This window comes from Cherax quadricarinatus, chromosome 60, assembly GCF_038502225.1.
Source record: "Cherax quadricarinatus isolate ZL_2023a chromosome 60, ASM3850222v1, whole genome shotgun sequence".
Lineage (NCBI taxonomy): Eukaryota > Metazoa > Arthropoda > Malacostraca > Decapoda > Parastacidae > Cherax > Cherax quadricarinatus.
The window spans coordinates 17,070,597-17,094,364 of NC_091351.1; the positions used below are offsets into that span (position 1 = coordinate 17,070,597).

Genomic DNA, 23,768 nt, shown 5'->3' on the forward strand with positions numbered 1-23,768 from the left:
CGGCTAGCATAGGCAATAGGCTGTTGCTTACCATTAGATTCCTGTGACAAGACTGCACCGATGCCAACTTTGCTGGCATCAGTCGTCAAGGTAAATGCCTTGGTGAAATCAGGGAATCTAAGGGTTGGGGCTGATGTTAACTTGTTCTTAAGAATGACAAAAGCTCGTTCCTGATCACACGTCCACTCAAAAGGGGCATCCTTCTTGAGTAAGCGTGTCAGGGGTGCAGCAATGGTGGAGAAACCTGCGATAAAGGTGCGGTAGAAACCCTCCAGGCCTATGAAGGACCGGACTGCATCCGCCGTCATGGGTCTGGGGAATTTCTGCACGGCCGAGATTTTAGACTCGTCCGTCTTTATGCCATTCTGAGTCACTACGTGACCCAGAAATTTTATTTCCTTCCGGAGGAAATGACATTTGGAGAGCTTTACCTTAAGGTTTGCCTGAGCTAGCCTGTCCAATACCCTGTCAAGTTTCTCAAGATGTGACAGGACATCTTGCGACATGACTATGAGATCATCCAGGTGGACCATGAGCGTGCCACCTAGGAGGGTATGGAAAATTGTCATCATCAAACGACTAAACGTGATTGGGCTTCCGCGCAAGCCGAAGGGCATCCTCCTGAACTGGTAATGACCAGTTGGAGTAGAGAAAGCTGTCAACTCTTTGCTTTCATCATCGAGGGGGATCTGCCAGAACCCTTGAAGAAGATCAAGAGTTGAAAAGACCTTATTATCGCCGATGTTCTGCAACAGGTCGTTCAGAACTGGCAACGGAAAGCGGTCTGGGATGGTACATGCATTCAGTTTCCTGTAATCGATAACAGGGCGCCAGGTTCCGTCCTTCTTGGGGACCAGAATAAGGGGAGCATTCCACGGGGAAGTGGACTCCTCAATAACTCCATCACGGAGCATCCATGTAATGAGTTCTTCGGCGAAGACTCTTTGCGCATGTGACAGGCAATACGCAGGTACGTAAATGGGTTTAGTACCTTTGTCAAGTGGAATACGGTGAGAGATCAGTGGGGTCAAACCCATTGACTCACCATCTAGTACGACTGCAGAACGTGCACGATTGAGAACCTGGAGAAGTTTTGGGACCTCTTCAGGATAGTCTGTCAAAGCTAGATCATCTTCCTGCACTGGCCAGGTGTTGGAAGAGTCAGCAGCAGACTCGCCTGGGAGAACTGCACTCACGAGGAAGTCAGCTGGGGCTTCACCCTCCACTCTCACCGGGAGAGGGAATCTGACAAGGTCGACAAGTGAGGTATTCTTCCGCAGGGAAAATTCTCGACTATGCATGTTGACAACAAGGACTTGCAACTTACCACGTTGCACTGTGTGCAAGGATGGTTCAAGGGAGAGGCCCTTGACTCGGCACGTGTCGTTGTCAACCAGCACATGGTCTCCTTCAAAAGCTCTGCTCACGTACACCGTAACAGGAGTGAGCGAGTTAGCTGACAAAGTGACGTCATACTTTGTACAAGCAGTAACTCTGCTCGCTGATGCCATGACACGAGTCAGACAGTCGCCTGCCGACAGGGATACTGCGGCTTGACAACTGCTGTTCTCTACAACAGCATCAGAGTTAGAGTGAAGGTTAGACTGGGCGTCTCCAGACTGGGTTTCACTGGTAACTAAGCGCTGATGGCCAGGAGGTGACGGGCAACGAGCTCTACTACGAGGTCGATCAGGACAAGAGACCGACCCCAGGGAGAATGTACTATGGAAACCACCGGTTTCCAACGATTCCAGGCACTGTGCATACTCTGAGACGGAGTAGCACGTAGTGGATCCTAAGCGCACGCCCCAGAAGGGCACATCCACTCCTTTGAATTCTGCTTTCCACTCAGCTGGATCTAAGCGGATCCTAAGGTCTGCCATGGTTTTGAACCCTATGAGCAGGTCACCATGGAAAACAATACTATCTACGACCAAGAATTTTGCGGACAGCTTGTGACCCTGGACTGCAAATTCTAACGTTGTACGACCACGAACCGTCAGCGGATTACCTGAGACTCCTCTCAAGGTCTGAATGACAGATGGCTCTGTCAACATGGCCGCGTGAAGGCCAATGTCTCGGAAAAGAGTGGAGCGGACAATGTTAACCACCGAACCTGTATCTAGGAAAAGCTGGACAGGCTTATGGTGGACAGTGGACTCGATGAGCGGTCCACACGGGTTGTCATACCGAACATGAAGGCATGACAGGCCGACGAAATCCCCAGAGTCACAGCTGCTTGAGGCTCGACGCTTGTTGACGAGGCTCGACCTGGAAGGTAAGGTACGAGTCTCGGCAACAACGTCAAGACACTCTGTTTCCTCACTGTTGGCAAGCGTATCACTGCCCAGTGCGGCGAATGCATTGCAGACAGGGACAGAATACAGCGACTCTGACAGGGTTACTATGTCTTTCGCTGGTTTTGCAGACGCGCCTCTTCCCCCGAACTAGTGTTAGGGCTTCTACGAGCACGTGCATTGCGCGACGACTGCTTGCTCCACTCAGCTGACAGCATACTTCGCAGCTTGTGTCACTCATGGGAGGTATGACTGAAAGTATTGTGGTACATACAGACTCCCTCGCGAGACTGAGCATGGGGACGGTGACGGTTACTTTGATACTGAGCGTGGGGACGGTTATGGTTACTTTGATACTGAGCATGGGGATGGTGATGGTTACTTTGCGGGGACTTAGGTTTGTAACACTCCAATCGGTAGTGCCCGCGTTTCCCACAGTTGAAACAAGTCACCACGCGCTTAGTAGGTGAGGTTGGAGGTGGTGTTTGCTGGCGACGTTGTGCCTTGGCCCAGGAAGTCGATGACTGCTTTTTTGTATGAGACTGACTGTTGTTACTGTGGTCAATATTTTTACTTGGGCGAGTGTGAGTGGGACTGGGGTTAGAAACTTTGTGGGCTGGCTGTCTGACAACAGCGGCAAAAGTGACTTCCGGCTGCAACCGCAGGGTCACCATGGACGGCGCCGGAAGGATGGGTATAGGATCATCTGCAAAGCGACAAACCTTGCCTTGCTCGGCAGGCGGCTTGATCGTGTCAATGGCATCATATGCACCCAGGATGTCGTGCTGAGGGCCGAGTCCTAGAGCATCAATGGCACCTCAGAGGTTAGGGGGGGCATCCCTCCGCATGATGCCTACAGCCAGCATGGGGATGATGTCTTCAGCTTTAATACAGTTGTCACCATTCACCCACTTAGTGGAGCTGATGGCATCAGTAAAGTCTTTGGCGGCTTGCTCAAACCGGCAAATGCAAGCCAGGGGGCTTTCGTGCTGGTATTGACATTTGGCCAAGACGCTGGTAATGATGTCAATGTAATGGCGTTGGCGACTACACCGAAAATAATGCCTAAATTCCTCCTTAAGCTCGTCCCAAGACTGAATCTTACAAACGCGATTGAGCTGCACAAAGGCACCTATATCATCCCGGGTGAGATCCACTGCTGCAACAGCAGCACGAATGTACTGTGCATCCGTGGGACTATCAAATAGGGCCTTAACAGTCGTTTCGACTGACTGCAGCCATGGCTCTAACCTATTTGAACGACCGTCAAAAAGAAGGGTCGGGTATGGACGAGTAGCCGGCCCACTGGTGGTCGAGACTTGAGCCACAAGTTGACCAAATGTCACGGGGGCTTCGATGCCCTGCCGCGTGTTCACGCTGGCTGAGGCACCATTGCTAGCATCAGCAGAATCTGGACTAACGGTACGGCCACTGCGTGTCTTAGTCATGACGTCTATTGTTCAAACGCAAGTAGGTCACGAAGAGGGTAAACAGGTCAGAGCAAGAAATGGTATGCACTGGCTACAATTCAACACAGAGTCAGAGAGAACACAGCAGCACTGTACTAGGTAAACTGCTTAGTGACGGAAATAATTTGAGCAAAACAAAAAAAAAGTGGTACACTCTGAAACACAAAATAAGAGATGTATGCAAGAGAATGAACTACAGGGAAGTGCACAAAATGAAGCTAAGGGTGGTCAATAATTTCACCAGGAGACTGGCAACAAAATTTATGAAAAGGAGTTGAACTGTAAATACTGGTAGCAAAAATTGCACAAAATTTAAAATAAATCAGGTACTACACAACACTAAACTGTGCTGCAAGCATAGTGTTAAAAAGATTGCAGGTGCTGGCAGTTGCAAATTGGAATGCAAAAAAAAAGGTAATTCACTTGCACAAAGGGAAGTTGGCACAGCAAAGATATCAGAGTATGGGATAGTGCCAAAAATCTCAGAAAAAAAAATACACTATCAAGAAATGCTATATTGCACACAAAATAAAATTATTAAAAATGCAAATTATTAAATTCAAGAATAGAGCAAAGGTTAACTGGTGTTAGCAGGGTGTACACTGGCAAAAACAAAAATTTCACAATCTCAAGATCAAAATTAATGAGCTTCACAAGTAATTTTGGTAATTAATGGTAAATAAGCAGGTTCCCAAAAATGCACTCAATGACTTGGGTATACAAAATAGCAAAAAGTAATGCACATTGGTGAATATTCACAGATAAAACATAGAATATATGTAAAGCAAATAAATGGGGAAACAGAAGAAAAGTGTAATGGGCTAGGCACAGATTGTATCACTGCAGGTAGAATAAACTAATACTTAAGTACTTGAAGATTACACTTATTAAAGAAAAAAAAACACACCAACAGACAAAACAATGCAGGGTTGTCAACAATCTGTGACTAACTTGCAGGTGCAACTAACAAAATTAACAGCACACAGGAATTACTTGCAAACTGTGTGTGAGAGGTAAATTGTATAAATGGTTAACACTGAACAAATTAAATCAATAACTGAGATGCAAGATGCAGAATAAAATACTGGAATTTAAAATGTAGGAGTGCAAAATAAATGTACAAAATTTAAGAAGCTGTAGGTAAGTGGCAAAATGTGCACTGATGACAAACTGAACAATTTACTGAAGTATGGCTTCAGTAACTGTAACTGTATTGGTGCAGGACAGTTAAATAATGTCACAAAATATTAGGAAATGCTAGGTAAGTCACTGTTTACTTAACTTTGAGTGCAGGAGATGAACGAAGGTACTGGGTGCTGCAGGTCCTGAAACTTTCAGTGATGCTCTAGTAACACTACACGGCTCGTAGCATTTGTATACTGCTATGGGTCTTCAGTGTCGTAGGAAAAATTATCAGAATGGACTTGGGAAGAACAGGAAAGACCGGGGTTACTCTGTGGAGGTATAAGATATGAGAGAAACGTGGCTAACTCAGCGTGAGCCACAGCTGTGCGTGGTTTGTTTACACTGGCAAGCGTGTCTGGGCGCGCTGACTGACTGCGGCTTCAGCACACGGAGAACAAAACATTTACTGCACTACTCGAGCGTGCTAAAAACAAGCTTAAGTGAAACTTTGAACTGGGACGAGGAAGTTTTACTGTAACAAGTCACTGGGGAAAACAAAACTGGTGATGAACTGGGAATGTAACAGCAAGGGAAAGAAAAAAAAAATTAACTGGGCAACACAAAAAAAAACTGCACTGGCTGGAGATACATAGACGCTGAGTAGTTGTAGACACAATGATGAGTCATGAGCTGCTGTAGACGGCGTGGGGGCTGAACTAAGCTGGCTTAGGGGCTAAGCCAACTGGGTTCCCACATGGTTAAGCCAGGTAGAGCTTCTTGGAGGAAACTGGGAAGAACACAACACACATGGATGGCGAGATGGACGTCGTTGCGTAGCAGAGGAGGCTGTAGAGGAGGCTGGTGCATTTACACGCTGCCTAGGGTATCAACCAACCCCAGAGCTGCCTCGTGGTCACGCGTGGAGCCACACGAAGCCAACACACTAAACGACCTCACTTCTACTTCTTGTAGCTGAGAAGGGCGTAGGGACGCTGTAGGAGGCAGGAGAATGGTGCTGGAGAGTGTTGAAGGGCTGTAGAGAGGGTGATGAGGTGAACACGTTACTGCTAAGGCTGGAGATGACGCCGTGGCGCCTATGTCCAGATTTTGTGGGAAAAATCTAGGACGAAGATCTATCTCAGGTCCCGTCAAGACGCTGGGAGTAACAGATAACTCTTTAGGCCAGCAGGTGCGTTGGATGACGACGGATGATGTTGACTGGCGTCGACCGATGGTGTTGACCCCTCCACCCTGAAGAGGCTCACAATGCCGTTGACTCCGCTGTCACCACTGTTATTGCTGTTCTTACTGCTGAACAGCGGTTTAGTGCCGATGAAGGTAGCGTAGGTAGCAATGATACGGCCGTGGACTAGTTTGGCTTTAATTGGATAGGAGTGAGTACACAACGGGCAGTGTGAGGGAGTGACCGCAAGCCAGTCCGTGGAGGGGGAGCACTTGTGTCTATCAAGTCGGTCGGCCTAGGAGTGAGGGCAGATGGGCTCAGCCTCCCACTGACCTGGGTGAGCCTACAGAGGGCAGCACCTAAATGCCGCGAAATATGAACTAGTCAGAGCAGACGGCTAGGCTGTGTGTTCTGACAGTACAGGCTGTCTACAATTCCTGGCTCTAAAATAACATTTTCTTTGTTGATCAGTGATGTCTCCAGGCCCCTCTGATATAACTCTTGCTTTCTATTTTGAATTTTTATTCAAATAAAAAATAAAAGATTTATTGTTATGCAGACCACTGCAATACTGTAATAATTGTATGAATAATGTCAACCCATTCATGACTGCATATTAGAATGGCTAGTTGGACATTTATTGGACAATGACATCATTTGTTTATTTTTGAACATCGGCAAAAATCAAACATTTCCCCTACTTTGAGCTCCATTTCCAGGTTCTTTTTATAGTAAAACCAATCAAAATCACCTCTATTTCTTTAATATGTTTTCAATTCTATCAAATGAGACCAAGAAAACGAGAATACAGCCATAAGTACTATACGAAAATAAACCACAAAGTTGGCATTTTAATTAAAAAAAAACGGTCGGAGTTTTTTTTTTCTCATTATGCACTTCGTGCTCCAGGATTTTTTTTATATGGTGCACACTGACCACACAGACCCATTCTCTCACATGTGGGCCTACCAGCTTTCTCCTGCTTGATTCGAAGCCGCTAGAATTCATGAGTATGTATATATACATCAAACACTGTACCTCATAAGATGTATATATATGACCGAAACAGCCAAAGGGTTAAACTATCCAAACATAAATCTATGTTTGCTCGCATAGCGCGCGAACGTAGATCTATGTTTGGAGCATGTAAAATCGAACGTAGATCCATGTTTGGAGTGCTACACCAGCAAACATAGATCTACATTTTGACAGTTTAACCTTGTCAGGGTTGAGACCCTCGATCATTAACTCCCATTTAGGGTCGAAAAATATTTGAAAAAAAAATTTCTTATGAAATGCTAGTTTTTATGTGTGTGTGTGAGTATTATCGGCCAAAAAAATTTTTTTGTTCATCAATACTTACTGAGATATGGAGACGTGAAGTTGACAGAAATTGAACCATTTACAGCAACATCGCCGACTGCCGGTCACCCGGTAATGGTTTATTTTGTTTTGTTTTTTCTACTTTTTTTTTATTTTTTAATATTTTATTTTTTCAAGTAATTTTTATGGCCTGTGAGGCCAATATAAAGACTATTTGGTATATATTCACTCACTGTATGCTACACAATAACCGCACAAACTTTGCTGTCGTTATATTGTTCACAAAACATGTTTTTTTCGAAAACCAACAATAAAAAATGTTTATTACTATTTTTCTATCATATATATATACACATAGAGCCACTGGACAGGTTCCTAGAACTGCAAGAGGTTCTGAAAGCTTGTAGTTCTGTGGGGGTGGACTTGTAAATATCCTGAGTCATCAGTGTGTCTTGTGTCACAAAGATGCATCATACCACCACTCACTAACCTTCACTGCCTTCCACAACACATCCCTTCCTCCCCACAACCCTACCTTCCTTCTTTACTTCCTTCCTTCCTTCCTTCCTCTCATCTCTTCCTTCCTTCCTTCCTTCCTTCCTTCCTTTCATCTCTTCCTACCTACCTTCCCTTCTTCCTACCTACCTTTCCTCCTTCCTTTCTCTCATCTCTTCCTACCTACCTACCTTCCCTCCTTCCTTCCTCTCATCTCTTCCTTCCTACTTACCTTATCTCCTTCCTTCTGTACTTCTTCCTTCCTTCCTTTCTTTCTTCCTTCCTTCAAGTAACTTTTATGGCCTGTGAGACCAATATAAGGTATATTGTATGTATATTCACTCATATGTTACACAATAACCACACAAACATTGTCATTATATTGTTTACAAAACATGTTTACACAAACCAACAATAAAAAATGTTTATTACTATTTTTCTATCATACTATATACACATATAAAGTCACTGGACACTTCCTAGAACTGCTACAGCTTCTGTAAGCTTGTAATTGTTGTGTGGGGGTGGACTTGTAAATATGCTGAGTCACCAGTGTAATTAATGTCACAGTGACAAATAACACCATCACTCACCACCCTCACTGCCTGTCAACTTCCTCCCCACCCCACCAACCCACATGGAAATAAGTCACTGTCTGAATTTTTTGGGTTATCCTAGGTTGATGGTCTCCCTTCCTTCCTTCCTTCCTTCCTTCCTTCCTTCCTTCCTTCTTTCCATCCTTCCTTCCATCCTTCCTTCCATCCTTCCTTCCATCCTTCCTTCCATCCTTCCTTCTTTCCCTCCTTCCTTACTTCTTCCTTTCTTCTTACCTTCCTTCCTTCCTTTCTTCCTACCTTCCTTCCTCTTATCTCTTCCTTCTGGTTTCTTGGGCAATGCTTTTAGTCACAAACTCTTCAAAACCATGAAATTCATCTTCACTGACACTTCCATCTGTGTTTGAACTGTCACTTGGGAACAAAAGAGCCCCAGTTAGTCGAGGAATGAGGAGTTTCTTAGCACTAGACATGGTGAAAAAGGTGCAATAAAATGGCTTTTCCACAATGCACCACTGGGTCCCCGATTTTTTTTGTACTGCGCACACTGACCACACAGACCCATTCTCTCACATCTAGGCCTACCAGCCTTTTCCTGCTTGATTTGAAGACGCTAGAATTTATAAAAGCGTATTAGTACGTCAATAACCCTGGCTCGTAAGACATACTACATCAAAAACCCTGAAAGAGTTAATAATGCACAAGACTTCATTAGGATCAAATGTTTGGAATGTGTAGTAAACTTGTTCTTCTATTATTTACTTTTAGTACTGAAGTAAAAATTAAAAACACAAAAGTGTATCTTTCTGTTTTTACTGCATATTAAGTAAAAGGCACAATACCACGACTGGAACAATACACAAATAACCTGCACATACCAGAAACAAACTTACGATGACATTTTAGTCTGACTTTAACCATTAACTAGTCACTCTAACTTGGAACATTAGCTAGTTAACCCTTTGACTGCCACAACCCCAAATCCTGAGGTGTCTCCTGATGTCGCAAAATATTTGAAAAAAAAAAATTATTTTTTCTTATGAAATGATAGAGAATCTTTTCCCAATGGTAATAACACCAAAAGTACGAAATGTGATGGAAAACTTACAGAATTATGTTCTCGCGAAGTTAGCTGCATCGGCGATTTCGCCCAAACTCATAGCTATTTCTTTAGAGCTCCATTTGTTCTATTGACTGAGCACAAGAAACTGCCCATTTACCGATTTCAACTACCCAATAAAGTGGTCAGAAATTGGCAATTTGGCCAATTTCATGCAAATTAACCCATAAACAGTCCAAACGTATATATACGTTCTCTCACGCAGCGCCCCGAATATTTTGAGAATTTTTTTTTTTATAGGAAAAAAGAGCATATGGTACCCAGGCGTCCCCAATTTTTTTCATATGCCAAACACTAGAGTGCACACACCCATTCTCTCATGTCTAGATGACTCAGGCATATCATGCCAATGTTGAATGAATGACACATGAAACGTATATAGTATACATTTGGGGCGCTATGTGATAGAAAGTATATATACGTTTGGACCGTTTAACCCTTTCAGGGTTTTCGACGTACTAGTACGGCTTACGCACCAGGGTTATTGACGTACTAAAGCGCCTAAATTCTAGCGCCTTCAGATCTAGTGAGAGAAAGCTGGTAGGCCTACATATGAGAGAATGGGTCTATGTGGTCAGTGTGCGCAGTATAAAAAACTCCTGCAGCACACAGTGCATGATGAGAAAAAAAAAACTTGGACCATGTTTTTGGATTACAACAGCGAGTTTTCACTGTATTTTCGTATGGTATTTATGGTTGTATTCTAGTTTTCCTGGTCTCATTTTATAGAATGGAAGACATATTACAGAAATTGAGATGATTTTGATTGGTTTCACAATGAAAAGTACCTTGAAATTGAGCTCAAAGTAGTAGAAATGTTCGATTTTTACCAAAGTTCAAAAGTAAACAAATCATGCCAAGCGTCCAATAAATGTCAACTGGTGAGTCTAATATTCTTTCACAAGTGCGCTGATATTATTTATATCATTTCTACACTAATGCAGTAGTCTGCATAACAGTAAATCTTCTATTTTTTGTAAGAATAAAAATTCAAAGTGGAAAACAAAAGAAATATAAGAGGGGCCTGGGGATGTGACTAACGAACAGAGAACTTGCTATTTTAGTGCCAGGAATGTCTGTCTTGTTTATTATGAACCCTATTTGGAAATTGGCATCTTCTGAAATTTGTGTGAAATTGGCAAAATTGCCAATTTCTAACCACTTTATTGGATAGTTGAAATTGGTAAATGGGTGGTTTCTTATACTCATTCGATAGAAAAGATGGAGTTCTAGTGAAATAAATATGATTTTTATTGATTAGTACAGAGAAATTGGTCAAAAATAAGGCTCAAAGTGGGCGAAATCGCCGATGCGTAAACATCGTCGAGACCGCTAACTTTGCGAGAGCGTAATTCTGTAAGTTTTCCATCAAATTTCATACTTTTGGTGTCATTATGATTGGGAAAAGATTCTCTATCATTTCATAAGAAAAAAATAATTTTTTTTTTTTTTCCAAAAAATTTTCGACCCTGAGAACAAGTTTAGGAGAGGGCCTCTTGACCCTGAAAGGGTTAAGGGTTAAAAAATATGTCAATTTCAAAATTGAGTCCAGAATGAGCAATGCAGATATTCCTGGCACTAAAATAACATTTTCTCTGTTCCTCAGTCACATCTCCAGACCCCTGTTATAATCTTCTTGCTTTCTACTTTTAATTTTTCTTCACACAAAAAATAGAAGATTTACTGTTATGCATACTACTGCAATATTGTAATGTATAAAAAACGTCAACTCATTTGTGACTACATATTAGAGTGGCTAGTTGGACATTTATTGGACAATGACGTCATTTGTTTACTCTTGAACATTGGCAAAAATCGAACATTTCTGCCACTTTGAGTTCAATTTCAAGATCCTTTTCATAGTAAAACCAATCAAAATCACTTCTATTTCTATAATATGTTTTACATTCTATCAAATGAGACCAAGACAACAAGAATACAACCATAAATACTATATGAAAATACACCTCAAACTCAGCGTTTTAGTGCAAAAACACAGTCAGAGTTTTTTTTCTCATGCACTGCGTGGTGCAGGATTTTTTTATGCTGCACACTGACCACACAGACCCACTCTCTCACATGTGGGCCTACCAGCTTTCTCCTGCTTGATTTGAAGCCGCTAAAAATTTTGAGTATATATACGTCAAACACATTGGCTCATAAGACGTGTATATATGACCAAAACAGTCAAAGGGTTAATGGTCCAAGTTGGACTGCAACACCATTATGAGTTTCTTTCGCCTATGTGCGAGTTATTTGTGTATCTTATCTTAATAATATTCCAATAAGAAGTATATTTCAAAGTGTGTTTGAGCACAGAAACTTAAAAAATTACATGGAACAGGCATATTAAGAAGTTTTAGCCAAATAGTTGACAGATTGACAAAATGTAGGGAACAGTGGAGAGAGAGAGAGAGAGAGAGAGAGAGAGAGAGAGGATTTTACTCAAGGCTGAATATACATAGATTATTTTTCTGTTTAGAAAAGAATTAAAAACTATATAGCAAGGAGAAACAAGCACAGAAATTTTGGAATAGCAGTCTAAAAAATCTCCCCTCTTTATTGTGAATTCTGTCTTCTCATTCTTCATTTAAGTTTTCCCTCTTGTTTTTTGTCTTTATTTTTTAACTTTATCACACATTCTTGGTGAGGCCATCATCCTCATTCTTCCCATGCAGAATGTTTTTTACAGTACTATCCAGGCCCGGTGGCCTGGTGGCTAAGGCTCCCACTTCACACATGGAAGGCCCGGCTTTGATTCCCGGCGGGTGGATACATTTCGACACGTTTCCTTACACCTGTTGTCCTGTTCACCTAAGAGCAAATAGGTACCTTGGTGTTAGTCAACTGATGTGGGTTGCATCCTGGGGGACAAGATTGAGGACCCCAATGGAAATAAGTTAGACAGTCCTTGATGACGCAGTGACTTTCTTGGGTTATCCTGGGTGGCTAACCCTCCGGGGTTAAAAATTCAAATGAAATCTTATCTTATCTTATCTCAGTTATGTGACTACTAAACCAGCAATAATTCTAGTCTTGACACATGAAGGCGTTTAAGATCTCTGCACAGGATTCCCTTATTTTCCCCTCCCTCACAGAACGAAAGGAAGGGAACAAAACATCAATGATGATAATGAGGAAAAGAAGGAATTTGTTTTGTTGGATTTATAAGTCAAACACACAAGTGATCTCTGGCCCAGTAAGGAGGATTTGTGTTTAGCCTGAATTTTTCTTTCAATTTTGTGAATATTTTTGGCCCTAGCATGTAGAAAACCAGTAACTTTGAGCTTTGATCTGTGTTCAATGTCTGACCATTTATGCCAGTAATGCAAATGCTAATGCTTCTGCTTTCTTAATGCTTTGTGTAATAGATGGGATGAGGTAAGTGTGTTTACAAACTAAGGCTTGGGGAATGTATGCATTATTATAGTATGGGAATGTCTTGCTGTAGTAGGTTGTTGTTTAGTTTTAGTATTTCATATGTTCTCATGACTTTTGCTTTCCATTTCAGATGGGCGTGTGGTGTTATTATGTACACACTGTAAGTTGTCATCTAGTTGTTCCCAAGTTCATATTGATCATAATGATAATTGTTATAACAGCAGTGTCAGTAAAGAAAATCAAGATATAAGAAGAATATAATGATCTACAAGAATTCTGGCATCAAATGAGGGCAGATAAATGAATGAAACTTAAAGGAAAATTAATGCAAAAGTATCCTTCCTCTATCCTCTTTCTAACATTTACTTTCTTTCTCACTCTCTCTCTTTCCACTTACTTTTTCCCTCTCTACTTCATCCCTTTCCCTCTTTACTTACCTTACATTCTGTACTAGTAAGAACTCAGAGGGTTTTGTCTGTGGTCTTCCACTTGTAATAAATACAAAATTTCACTGAAGAACTTAATTTAGACCAGAATGGTAAGATTTGCTGTTTTAGGATATCAGGATCATCTTATAGCCTTAATTCTTGCTTTGGGATCTGTACTCTGCATTTTAATTTTATTCCAACTCAAGGTACTACACAATTATAATCGGTATTTTACTTAATACTTTAGTAATATTTTAATTATTAAACTTGGTGGTGGTAATCCTGCTGATTTGAGCTAGGAGCTTTCTGTGAAGAGCCTACTTTTGATGCTTCCATGTGCCTAGAGTTCAGAAAGTCTGTATTATATGTATACATAAAAAAGAAATGTGGACAGTAAAACCTCCATTTTAATGGATTCCAATTTGACAGAATTTGCATACCAAAAAAATACAGGGTTGGATAATGACTTAAGAACAACATAGTCCATTGGTTCTGGAAAATGTCCATTATAGTTTGCTTATCTGGTGGTGTTCAGAACCAGTAGACAAAGTGTTGTACTCAAACTCTGGTACTGCCTGAAGTAGTCGTGTCTAGGACTAGTCTCTTTGTTGTTCCTGGTGTGAGCAACAGATGGCTCCTCAGTTTAGTTATTGCCTACATTCATTTATGTGTGTCACAGCAATTTACTCTCCAATTTTTCCTGGATTTACAGTGTTTATTAACATATAGGTAAATTGTCATTACCAATTGCTTCTGCAGCAAGCAGTGGTGCCAGGAGGAAATATGTGAATCTAAGTGTTAGTAAGAAACTTGAAACTGATGAAGATAAGGACGTGTGTGTGTACTCACCTAGTTGTACTCACCTAGTTGAGGTTGCGGGGGTCGAGTCCGAGCTCCTGGCCCCGCCTCTTCACTGATCGCTACTAGGTCACTCTCCCTGAGCCGTGAGCTTTATCATACCTCTGCTTAAAGCTATGTATGGATCCTGCCTCCACTACATCGCTTCCCAAACTATTCCACTTACTGACTACTCTGTGGCTGAAGAAATACTTCCTAACATCCCTGTGATTCATCTGTGTCTTCAGCTTCCAACTGTGTGTGTGTGTGTGTGTGTGTGTGTGTGTGTGTGTGTGTGTGTGTGTGTGTGTGTGTGTGTGTGTGTGTGTGTGTGTGTGTGAATGTGTGTGTGTGATTGTGTGTGTGTGTGTGTGTGTGTGTGTGTGTGTGTGTGTGTGTGTGTGTGTGTGTGTGTGTGTGTGTGTGTGTGTACTCGCCTAGTTGTGGTTGCAGGGGTCTAGTCATAGCTTTTGGCCCCACCTCTTCACTGGCCACTACTGAGTCACTCTCCGTGCACCATGAGCTTTATCGTACCTCTTCTTAAAGCTATGAATGGATCCTGCCTCCACTACATCACTTTCCAAACTATTTCACTTCCTGACTACTCTGTGACTAAAGAAATACTTCCTTACATCTTTGTGATTCATCTGAGTCTTCAGCTTCCAACTGTGTCCCATCTCTGGAACATTCTGTCTCTGTCCACCTTATCAATTCCTCTCAGTATTTTATGTCATTATCATGTCCTCCCTGTCTGTCCTGTCCTCCATTGTTGTCAGGTTGATTTCCTTTAACCTCTCCTCGTAGGACATGCCCCTTAGCTCTGGGACTAGTCTTGTTGCAAACCTTTACATTTTCTCTAGTTTCTTCATTTGCTTGGCTAGGTGTGGGCTCCAAACTGGTGCTGCATACTCCAATATGGACCTAACATACACAGTGTACAGGGTCCTAAACGATTCCTTATTAAGATGTTGGAATGCTGTTCTTAGGCTTGCTAGGCGCCCATATGCTGCAGCAGTTATTTGGTTGATGTGCGCCTCAGGAGATGTGCCTGGTGTTATACTCACCCTAAGATCTTTTTCCTTGAGTGAGGTTTGTAGTCTCTGGCCTCCTAGACTATACTCTGTCTGCAGTCTTCTGTGCCCTTCCCCAATCTTCATGACTTTGCACTTGGTGGGGTTGAACTCCATGAGCCAATTGCTGGACCAGGCCTGCAGCCTGTCCAGATCCCTTTGTATGCGTATGTGTGTACTCACCTATTTGTGGTTTCAGCGGTCGAGTCATAGCTCCTGATCGCTACTAGGTCCTCTCCCTGCTCCATGAACTTTATCATACTTCGTCTTAAAACTGTGTATGGTTCCTGCCTCCACTACGTCACTTTCTAGGCTATTCCACTTCCTGACAACTCTATCTAACATCCCTTTGACTCATCAGAGTCTTCAGCTTCCATTTGTGACCCCTTGTTTCTGTATCCCATCTCTGGAACATCCTGTCTGTTCGCCATGTTAGTGGCACACACAGCATCTCTGCTCCCTCTCTAAGGACCCACGGAGAAATGTTCAGTCCCACCTCCGTTGAGGTAACAGTTTCACATAGCAGCTTCTTCACCTCCTCCTTGGTTGTGTGTTTTATCCAGCACTTGTTGGTGTATCCCTTGATGGTGTACCTCCCTATTCTGGCTTCGTGGAGTCTTTCCTGTCTCCACTGTAAATACTTCTTTAAATCTCATGTTGAGCTCCTCACATACTTCTTGGTCATTTCTTGTAAACTCCCCACCTTCCTTCCTCAGCCTGATTACCTGGTCCTTGACTTGCTTTCCTCCTGATGTAGCTATACAACAGCTTTGGGTCAGACTTGACTTCCAGTGCAGCATCATGTTCGTATTGTTGCTTATCCTCCATTGTTATCTCTGCATATTCGTTTATGGCTCTTTGGCTAATTTCTTTATTTTCCTGGGTCCTTTTCCTTCTGTACTTTTTCCATTCTCTAGCACACATAGTTTTTGCCTCTTTACTCTTTTGGGTGAAACAAGGACTCATTCATTTTGATCTTCCCATTACTTCTGTTGTCCTTTCTCCTCTGCCTCATTGCATTTTGTTGTCACGTAGTTTATCATTTCTTTTACTGGTTTTCCTGCTAATTCTCTTTCCCACTGAATGTCTTGCATGGAAGTTCCTCATGCCTGTGTAGTCCACCCTTTTGTAGTTTGACTTCTCCTGTCCAATTCCTGCTTCCCTCTCCACTTGTAGCTCAACTATGTATTCAAAGCAAAGAACCATATGATCACTACCTCTAAGAGGCCTTTTGTATGTGATCTCCTCTATGTCCGAAGTATTCAAGGTGAATACTAGGTCCAGCCTTGCTGGTTCTTCCTTGACTCTCTCTCTGGTAGTGTCTCTAACATGTTGATGCATGAGGTTTTCCTGTACCACATCCATCATGTTGGCTTTCCATGTTTTGGGACCCCCATAGGGCTCAGGTTTCCCAGTCAATCTCCTTGTGATCGAAATTTCCCATAACTAGTAACTTTGCTCTACCCGTGTGAGCTCTTCTGGCCACCTTAGCTAGTGTGTCGACCATTGCTCTGTTGCTCTCTGCGTATTCTTCTCATGACCTCCTGCAGTTCTGTGGCGGGTTGTACATTACTGCAATTACCACCTTATGGCCCCCAGATATGTTTGTTGGTGATGCTAAACATTGTTAATGTGTGTGTTGGCGATGCTGAACATTGTTAATGTGTGTGTTGGCGATGCTGAACATTGTTAATGTTTGTGTTGGCGATGCTGAACATTGTTAATGTGTGTGTTGGCATTGCTGAACATTGTTAATGTTTGTGTTGGCAATGCTGAACATTGTTAATGTTTGTGTTGGCAATGCTGAACATTGTTAATGTTTGTGTTGGCAATGCTGAACATTGTTGATGTTTGTGTTGGCAATGCTGGACATTGTTAATGTTTGTGTTGGCGATGCTGCACATTGTTGATGTTTGTGTTGGCAATGCTGGACATTGTTAATGTTTGTGTTGGCGATGCTGAACATTGTTGATGTTTGTGTTGGCAATGCTGGACATTGTTAATGTTTGTGTTTGCGATGCTGAACATTGTTAATGTTTGTGTTGGCAATGCTGAACATTGTTGATGTTTGTGTTGGCAATGCTGAACATTGTTAATATTTGTGTTGGCGATGCTGCACATTGTTGATGTTTGTGTTGGCAATGCTGAACATTGTTAATGTTTGTGTTGGCGATGCTGCACATTGTTAATGTTTGTGTTGGTGATGCTGAACATTGTTGATGTTTGTGTTGGCAATGCTGAACATTGTTGATGTTTGTGTTGGCAATGCTGAACATTGTTAATGTTTGTGTTGGCAATGCTGAACATTGTTAATGTTTGTGTTGGCAATGCTGAACATTGTTGATGTTTGTGTTGGCAATGCTGAACATTGTTAATGTTTGTGTTGGCAATGCTGAACATTGTTGATGTTTGTGTTGGCAATGCTGAACATTGTTAATGTTTGTGTTGGCGATGCTGAACATTGTTAATGTTTGTGTTGGCAATGCTGAACATTGTTAATGTTTGTGTTGGCAATGCTGAACATTGTTAATGTTTGTGTTGGCAATGCTGAACATTGTTGATGTTTGTGTTGGCAATGCTGAACATTGTTGATGTTTGTGTTGGCAATGCTGAACATTGTTGATGTTTGTGTTGGCAATGCTGAACATTGTTGATGTTTGTGTTGGCAATGCTGAACATTGTTAATGTTTGTGTTGGCAATGCTGAACATTGTTGATGTTTGTGTTGGCAATGCTGAACATTGTTGATGTTTGTGTTGGCAATGCTGAACATTGTTGATGTTTGTGTTGGCAATGCTGAACATTGTTAATGTTTGTGTTGGCAATGCTGAACATTGTTGATGTTTGTGTTGGCAATGCTGAACATTGTTAATGTTTGTGTTGGCGATGCTGCACATTGTTAATGTTTGTGTTGGCAATGCTGAACATTGTTAATGTTTATGTTGGTGATGCTGAACATTGTTAATGTTTATGTTGGTGATGCTGAACATTGTTAATGTTTATGTTGGTGATGCTGAATATTGTTAATGTTTATGTTGGTGATGCTGAACATTGTTAATGTTTATGTTGGTGATGCTGAACATTGTTGATGTTTGTGTTGGTGATGCTGAACATTGTTGATGTTTGTGTTGGTGATGCTGAACATTGTTGGTGTTTGTGTTGGTGATGCTGAACATTGTTGGTGTTTGTGTTGGTGATGCTGAACATTGTTGGTGTTTGTGTTGGTGATGTTGCACATTGTTGATGTTTGTGTTGGTGATGCTGAACATTGTTGGTGTTTGTGTTGGTGATGCTGAACATTGTTGGTGTTTGTGTTGGTGATGCTGAACATTGTTGATGTTTGTGTTGGTGATGCTGAACATTGTTGGTGCTTGTGTTGGTGATGCTGAACATTGTTGATGTTTGTGTTGGTGATGCTGAACATTGTTGATGTTTGTGTTGGTGATGCTGAACATTGTTGATGTTTGTGTTGGTGATGCTGAACATTGTTGATGTTTGTGTTGGTGATGCTGAACATACCTGGAATTTACCTGGAGATAGTTCTTGGGGTCTACGCCCCCGCGGCCCGGTTTGTGACCAGGCCTCATGGTGGATCAGGGCCTGATCAACCAGGCTGTTACTGCTGGCTGCACGCAATCCAACGTATGAACCACGGCCCGGCTGGTCAGATACCGACTTTAGGTGCTTGTCCAGTGCCTGCTTGAAGACAGCCAGGGGTCTATCAAGTTTATTCTCTATATGGATTACAATGTGGGGTTTACAGGTTTTGGATATTCTGTGGTTTACATGTTATAAAATACTAATTACAGAGGGGGGCACTAGGACACCTAGCATGGCTAGGCATTTTGGGCAGACTTAGATTAATTCTTAACTCTAAATTATTACAAATTATGGAATAAGTTGGTATTATGGCTAAGTGACTAAATCATAGTTTGTGAGTTTAGCAATGTGAATGCTTTTGTTTTGGCACAATACATAGTTTCTATATTGGAGTATCACAGGCAAACTTATGTCTAGTTAGGATTCATTATTTTAAGATTCGTATTTCTGTGTTTATAGTCAAATGGGTGAGTGAGTGAAAGTGTGAACCACCAGGTGGTTTTCATGTAGTTAGTTGACGGGGTGTATCAGGGAGATAAGATGTTTTCTAACGGTAGTTTTGAAGGTGATCAATGTGTCTGCAGTTCTAGAGTTTTCAGGTAGGGTGTTCCAGATTTTAGGGCCTTTGACATACATTGAATTTTTGTAAAGGTTTAGTCGGACACGGAGAATGTCATAGAGATGTTTGTGTCTGGTGTTATGCTTGTGGGTTCTGTCACAACTATCAAGAAAGCATTTTAGGTCATGGTTAATATTGGAATTTAAGGTTCTGTAGATGTAGATTGCACAGTAGTAAGTGTGGATGTACTGAACAGGGAGTAAGTTTAGATCTATGAAGAGTTGGGGGGGTGTTGCCAGGGATGGGATTTAGTGATTATTCTTACTGCGGCTTTTTGTTGGGTTATTGTTGGCTTTAGGAGTGTTGCTGCAGTTGATCCCCAAGCACAAATAGCATAGGTGAGGTATGAATAAATGAGTGAATGGTATAGTGTGAGACGGGCATTTTGCGGCACTACTTTTTTAGTTATGTGTTGGATATGGGTGCTGAAATTCAGGTTGTTGTTGAGGTATAGGCCTAGGAATTTGCCCTCATTATGTCTGGCAGAGTGTTGTCGATCTTAATGTGAAGTTGCACAACACCTAATCTGCTACTAAACATAATATAGTAGGTTTTGTCAGTGTTAAGTGTAAGTTTATTGGCTGTCATCCAAGTCGATATTTTGAGAAGCTCCTTGTTAACAATGGTATTGAGGGTGGCAAGATTAGGGTGAGAGATGACATAAGTCGTGTCATCAGCAAAGAGAATGGGTTTCAGGTGTTGGGATACGTTTGGAAGATCATTGATGTAAATGAGGAAGAGCAGGGGACCAAGGACACTTCCCTGCGGAACTCCAGTATCAAGTGGCCGTGTTGATGATGCTGTGTCTTTAATGGTGACATACTGATACCTATTAGTAAGGTAGGATTTGAAATATGCAGATCAGATATAGAGGTAGATTTAAAATATGCAGATCAGATATAGAGAGAGAGTGTAGGAGATGGCACAGAAGAAGAAAACAGGGTACTGAACTGCTTAAAAACACAAATATGCTACAACAGAAGAAAGATAGACTTAGCAGAGAGATCACTGAATTAGAGCAAAAACTTAGGATGTCATACCTCACAGAAGAAGTACAAAGGGAACAAAAGGTCATACAGGATATTGCAAGAAACCCAAAATATTTCTATTCCTACACAAAATCCAAGCTAAGAACTATCTGTAGAATTGGACCACTACTGAGAGGAGACTCGTATACTGACGACGAACAGGAAATGTGTGAAATCTTAAAAGAACAGTATGAGTCGGTGTTCAGCAACCCACTAAATGACAGCAAGGTAGAAAATGCAGAAATATTTTTCACTCCAGAAGAAGGCCACACAGACCAACTAACTGACATTAGTACAAATCACATAGATTTCGAAAAAGAAATGGAAAACATACCCACTCACTCAGCACCTGGACCAGATTCATGGTATGCTCTATTTATAAAGAAATGCAAAGTACCACTAGCATGAGCCCTCAGTATTCTCTGGAGAAAGAGTTTAGATCTAGGTGAAATACCAGAGGCCGTAAAGAGTGCAGACATAGCTCCTTTGCTAAAAATTACAGACCAGTAGCCCTAACTTCTCACATCATAAAAATCTTCGAAAGAGTGATGAGACAGCAGGTTACAAATTTCATGGAGCAGCACAACCAACATAACCCGAACTAGCATGGTTTTAGAGCAGGACGATCATGTCTGTCACAGCTGCTGAACCATTATGACAGAATTACAGAGGCACTGGAAGACGACCAAAACGCTGATGTGATTTACACAGATTTTACAAAGGCGTTTGACAAATGCGATCATGGAGTGATAGCACACAAAATGAAGGCCATGGGCATTACGGGGAAGGTAGGCAGATGGATTTTTGGTTTCCTAACACACACAACACAAAAAGTAGTAGTGAACAGGGCAAGATCCAGCATCAGCGAGGTCAAAAGCTCAGTGCCCCAAGGCACTGTCCTGGCACCTCTGCTGTTCTTCATCCTCATAGCAGACATAGACAAGAACACCCAGCACACTTTTGTATCATCATTTGCAGATGACACTAAAATAAGCATGAAAGTCAGTACAGTAGAGGACACTGAAAAAGTACAGGAAGACATAAACAGGGTATTTCAGTGGGCAGTGGAAAACAACATGACGTTCAATGGTGATAAGTTCCAGCTGCTTAGGTATGGAAAGAATGAAGTACTCAAAAGGAGCACTATATACAAAACTCAAGAGGGTCACCAAATGGAACGTAAGGAACATGTAAAAGACCTAGGAATAATTATGTCAGCGGACCTTTCTTTTAAAGACCATAACAAGATAAAGATCATGACAGCCAGGAAAATGACTGGATGGGTATTGAGAACTTTCAAAACAAGGGAAATAATGCCGATGGTGACACTCTTCAAATCGCTAGTGCTCCCTCACTTAGAATATTGCTCAGTGCTGACGGCCCCATTCAGGGCAGGAGAAATATCGGAGCAGGAACAAATACAGAGATCATTTATGGGCCACATTGAGCCAGTAAAGCACCTAAACTACTGGGAACACCTGCAAGTCTTGAACATGTACTCATTGGAGTGGAGGAGAGAGAGGTACATGATAATATATACCTGGAAGGTACTCAAGGGCTTGGTCCCAAATCTGCACACTGCCATAACAATATACTGGAGTGAGAGATATGGGAGGAAGTGTAAAATAAACCCAGTGAGGAGCAGGGGTGCGGTGGGGACAATAAGGGAACACTGTACAGTAGGGCCCCACTTATACGGCGGGTTAGGTTCCAGGCTACCGCCGTAAAGCGGAAATCGCCGTAAAGTGGAACACCCTTTTTTTCCACTTATAAATGCATACAAACACTAGATAACAAGTTTACACTAACATATATTAAGTTAGCAATAGAACCAGGCATCAAAAAACAATAAAAAGGTACAATACACACATAGTGCACTCATTACTTACCTTAAAATATTTATAGTCTTAATCTAGGGTGAGACAAGTAGTATTTATTGTAAGAAATCAAGTGTGGTATGTATTGTAATAGCCTCACCAGGCCACCCCACCCACACATACTATTCTATGATATTTAAGCATCCCAGAGCGATAAAATGTATATACAGTTCACTCATTACTTACCTTAAAATATTTGTAGTCTTAATGTAGGGTCAGGAGTAAGTAAATGAGATAAAACGAATAAATGAGAGAGAGAAAGAATGAATACATGAGAGGGGGCAGGCGCAGTTATGTAAACAAACCAGGGGAAGGTAAGTTTTGTAAACAAACGAAGTGTACACGTCTGGTTTGTGTACAAGTTACATTGTGTACAGGTTGTCTCTACATTGATACGGTAGAATTAATAAAGAAGAACACTCCCATTCTCATGTAACATCATTTTGAGAAGAAATGAAGCTCTGAGTGAAGGCAATGGAAATAAGTCACACTGACTTTTTTGGGTTATCCTAGGTTCTCTACACGTATGTTGTTATGTATGATAATCTATGTAACTGTATTTGTGTATACCTGAATAAATTTACTTACATACATACGAAAGGAATAATTTTCTACAGTTACCCCCAGTAACACATTTACTCTTATGTTAGATTAGAGAAAATGTTATTCTTGGCGTCACTTGTACAAGTTATGTGGCTCCCACATCTTATATTTATGTTTATTTATTCTATTGTGGGGTGTATTTATCATCTTTTTATGTTATGTATCGTGTTTATTATATAATTTTGAAAAAAATATCATGGATGGATTAATGAAAATGTGTATATTACCGTAATATACGACATTTAATGAGACTCCGTGACTATTGTTATTATGGCGTCACTTGTGGAAGTCGTCTGCTACCAGAGATCACATTTATGTTTATTTATTCTACTGTGGGGTGTATTTATCTTATTTATATGTTATGTATAGTGTTTATTATATAATTTTGAAAAAAATATCATGGATGGATTAATGAAAATGTGTATATTACCGTAATATAGACTCAAATTTCATACACATATACAACAAATTTCTAAGAAAATTTCCAAGACTGTAGGCATACTATCGAAGATACGGTACTATGTTCCACAGTCAGCCCTCCTGGCCCTATATCACTCTCTTATTTACCCCTATCTCACCTATGGAATTTGTGCATGGGGCTCAACAACAGTTAACCATCTCAGACCACTAATTACCCAACAAAAGGCTGCAGTTAGAATGATAACAAATTCTCACTACAGGCAGCACACTCCACCAATATTCAATACACTAAACCTACTCACCATACAAAACATCCATACTTATTACTGCACCTATTACA

At 41.5% G+C, this 23,768-nt stretch overlaps 1 protein-coding gene across 6 annotated transcripts in view; it reads left to right on the plus strand.

Annotated features, from left to right (window-relative positions):
• The window catches only part of PhKgamma (phosphorylase kinase gamma), a 411,214-nt gene that overhangs the window by 225,926 nt on the left and 161,520 nt on the right, over positions 1–23,768 (plus strand). For all 6 annotated transcript variants that reach the window (XM_070097983.1, XM_070097984.1, XM_070097981.1 and 3 more), the window contains one exon: positions 13,078–13,107. In XM_070097983.1, the coding sequence (XP_069954084.1) occupies positions 13,078–13,107 (30 nt within the window). The remainder of the gene's footprint in view (positions 1–13,077; positions 13,108–23,768) is intronic.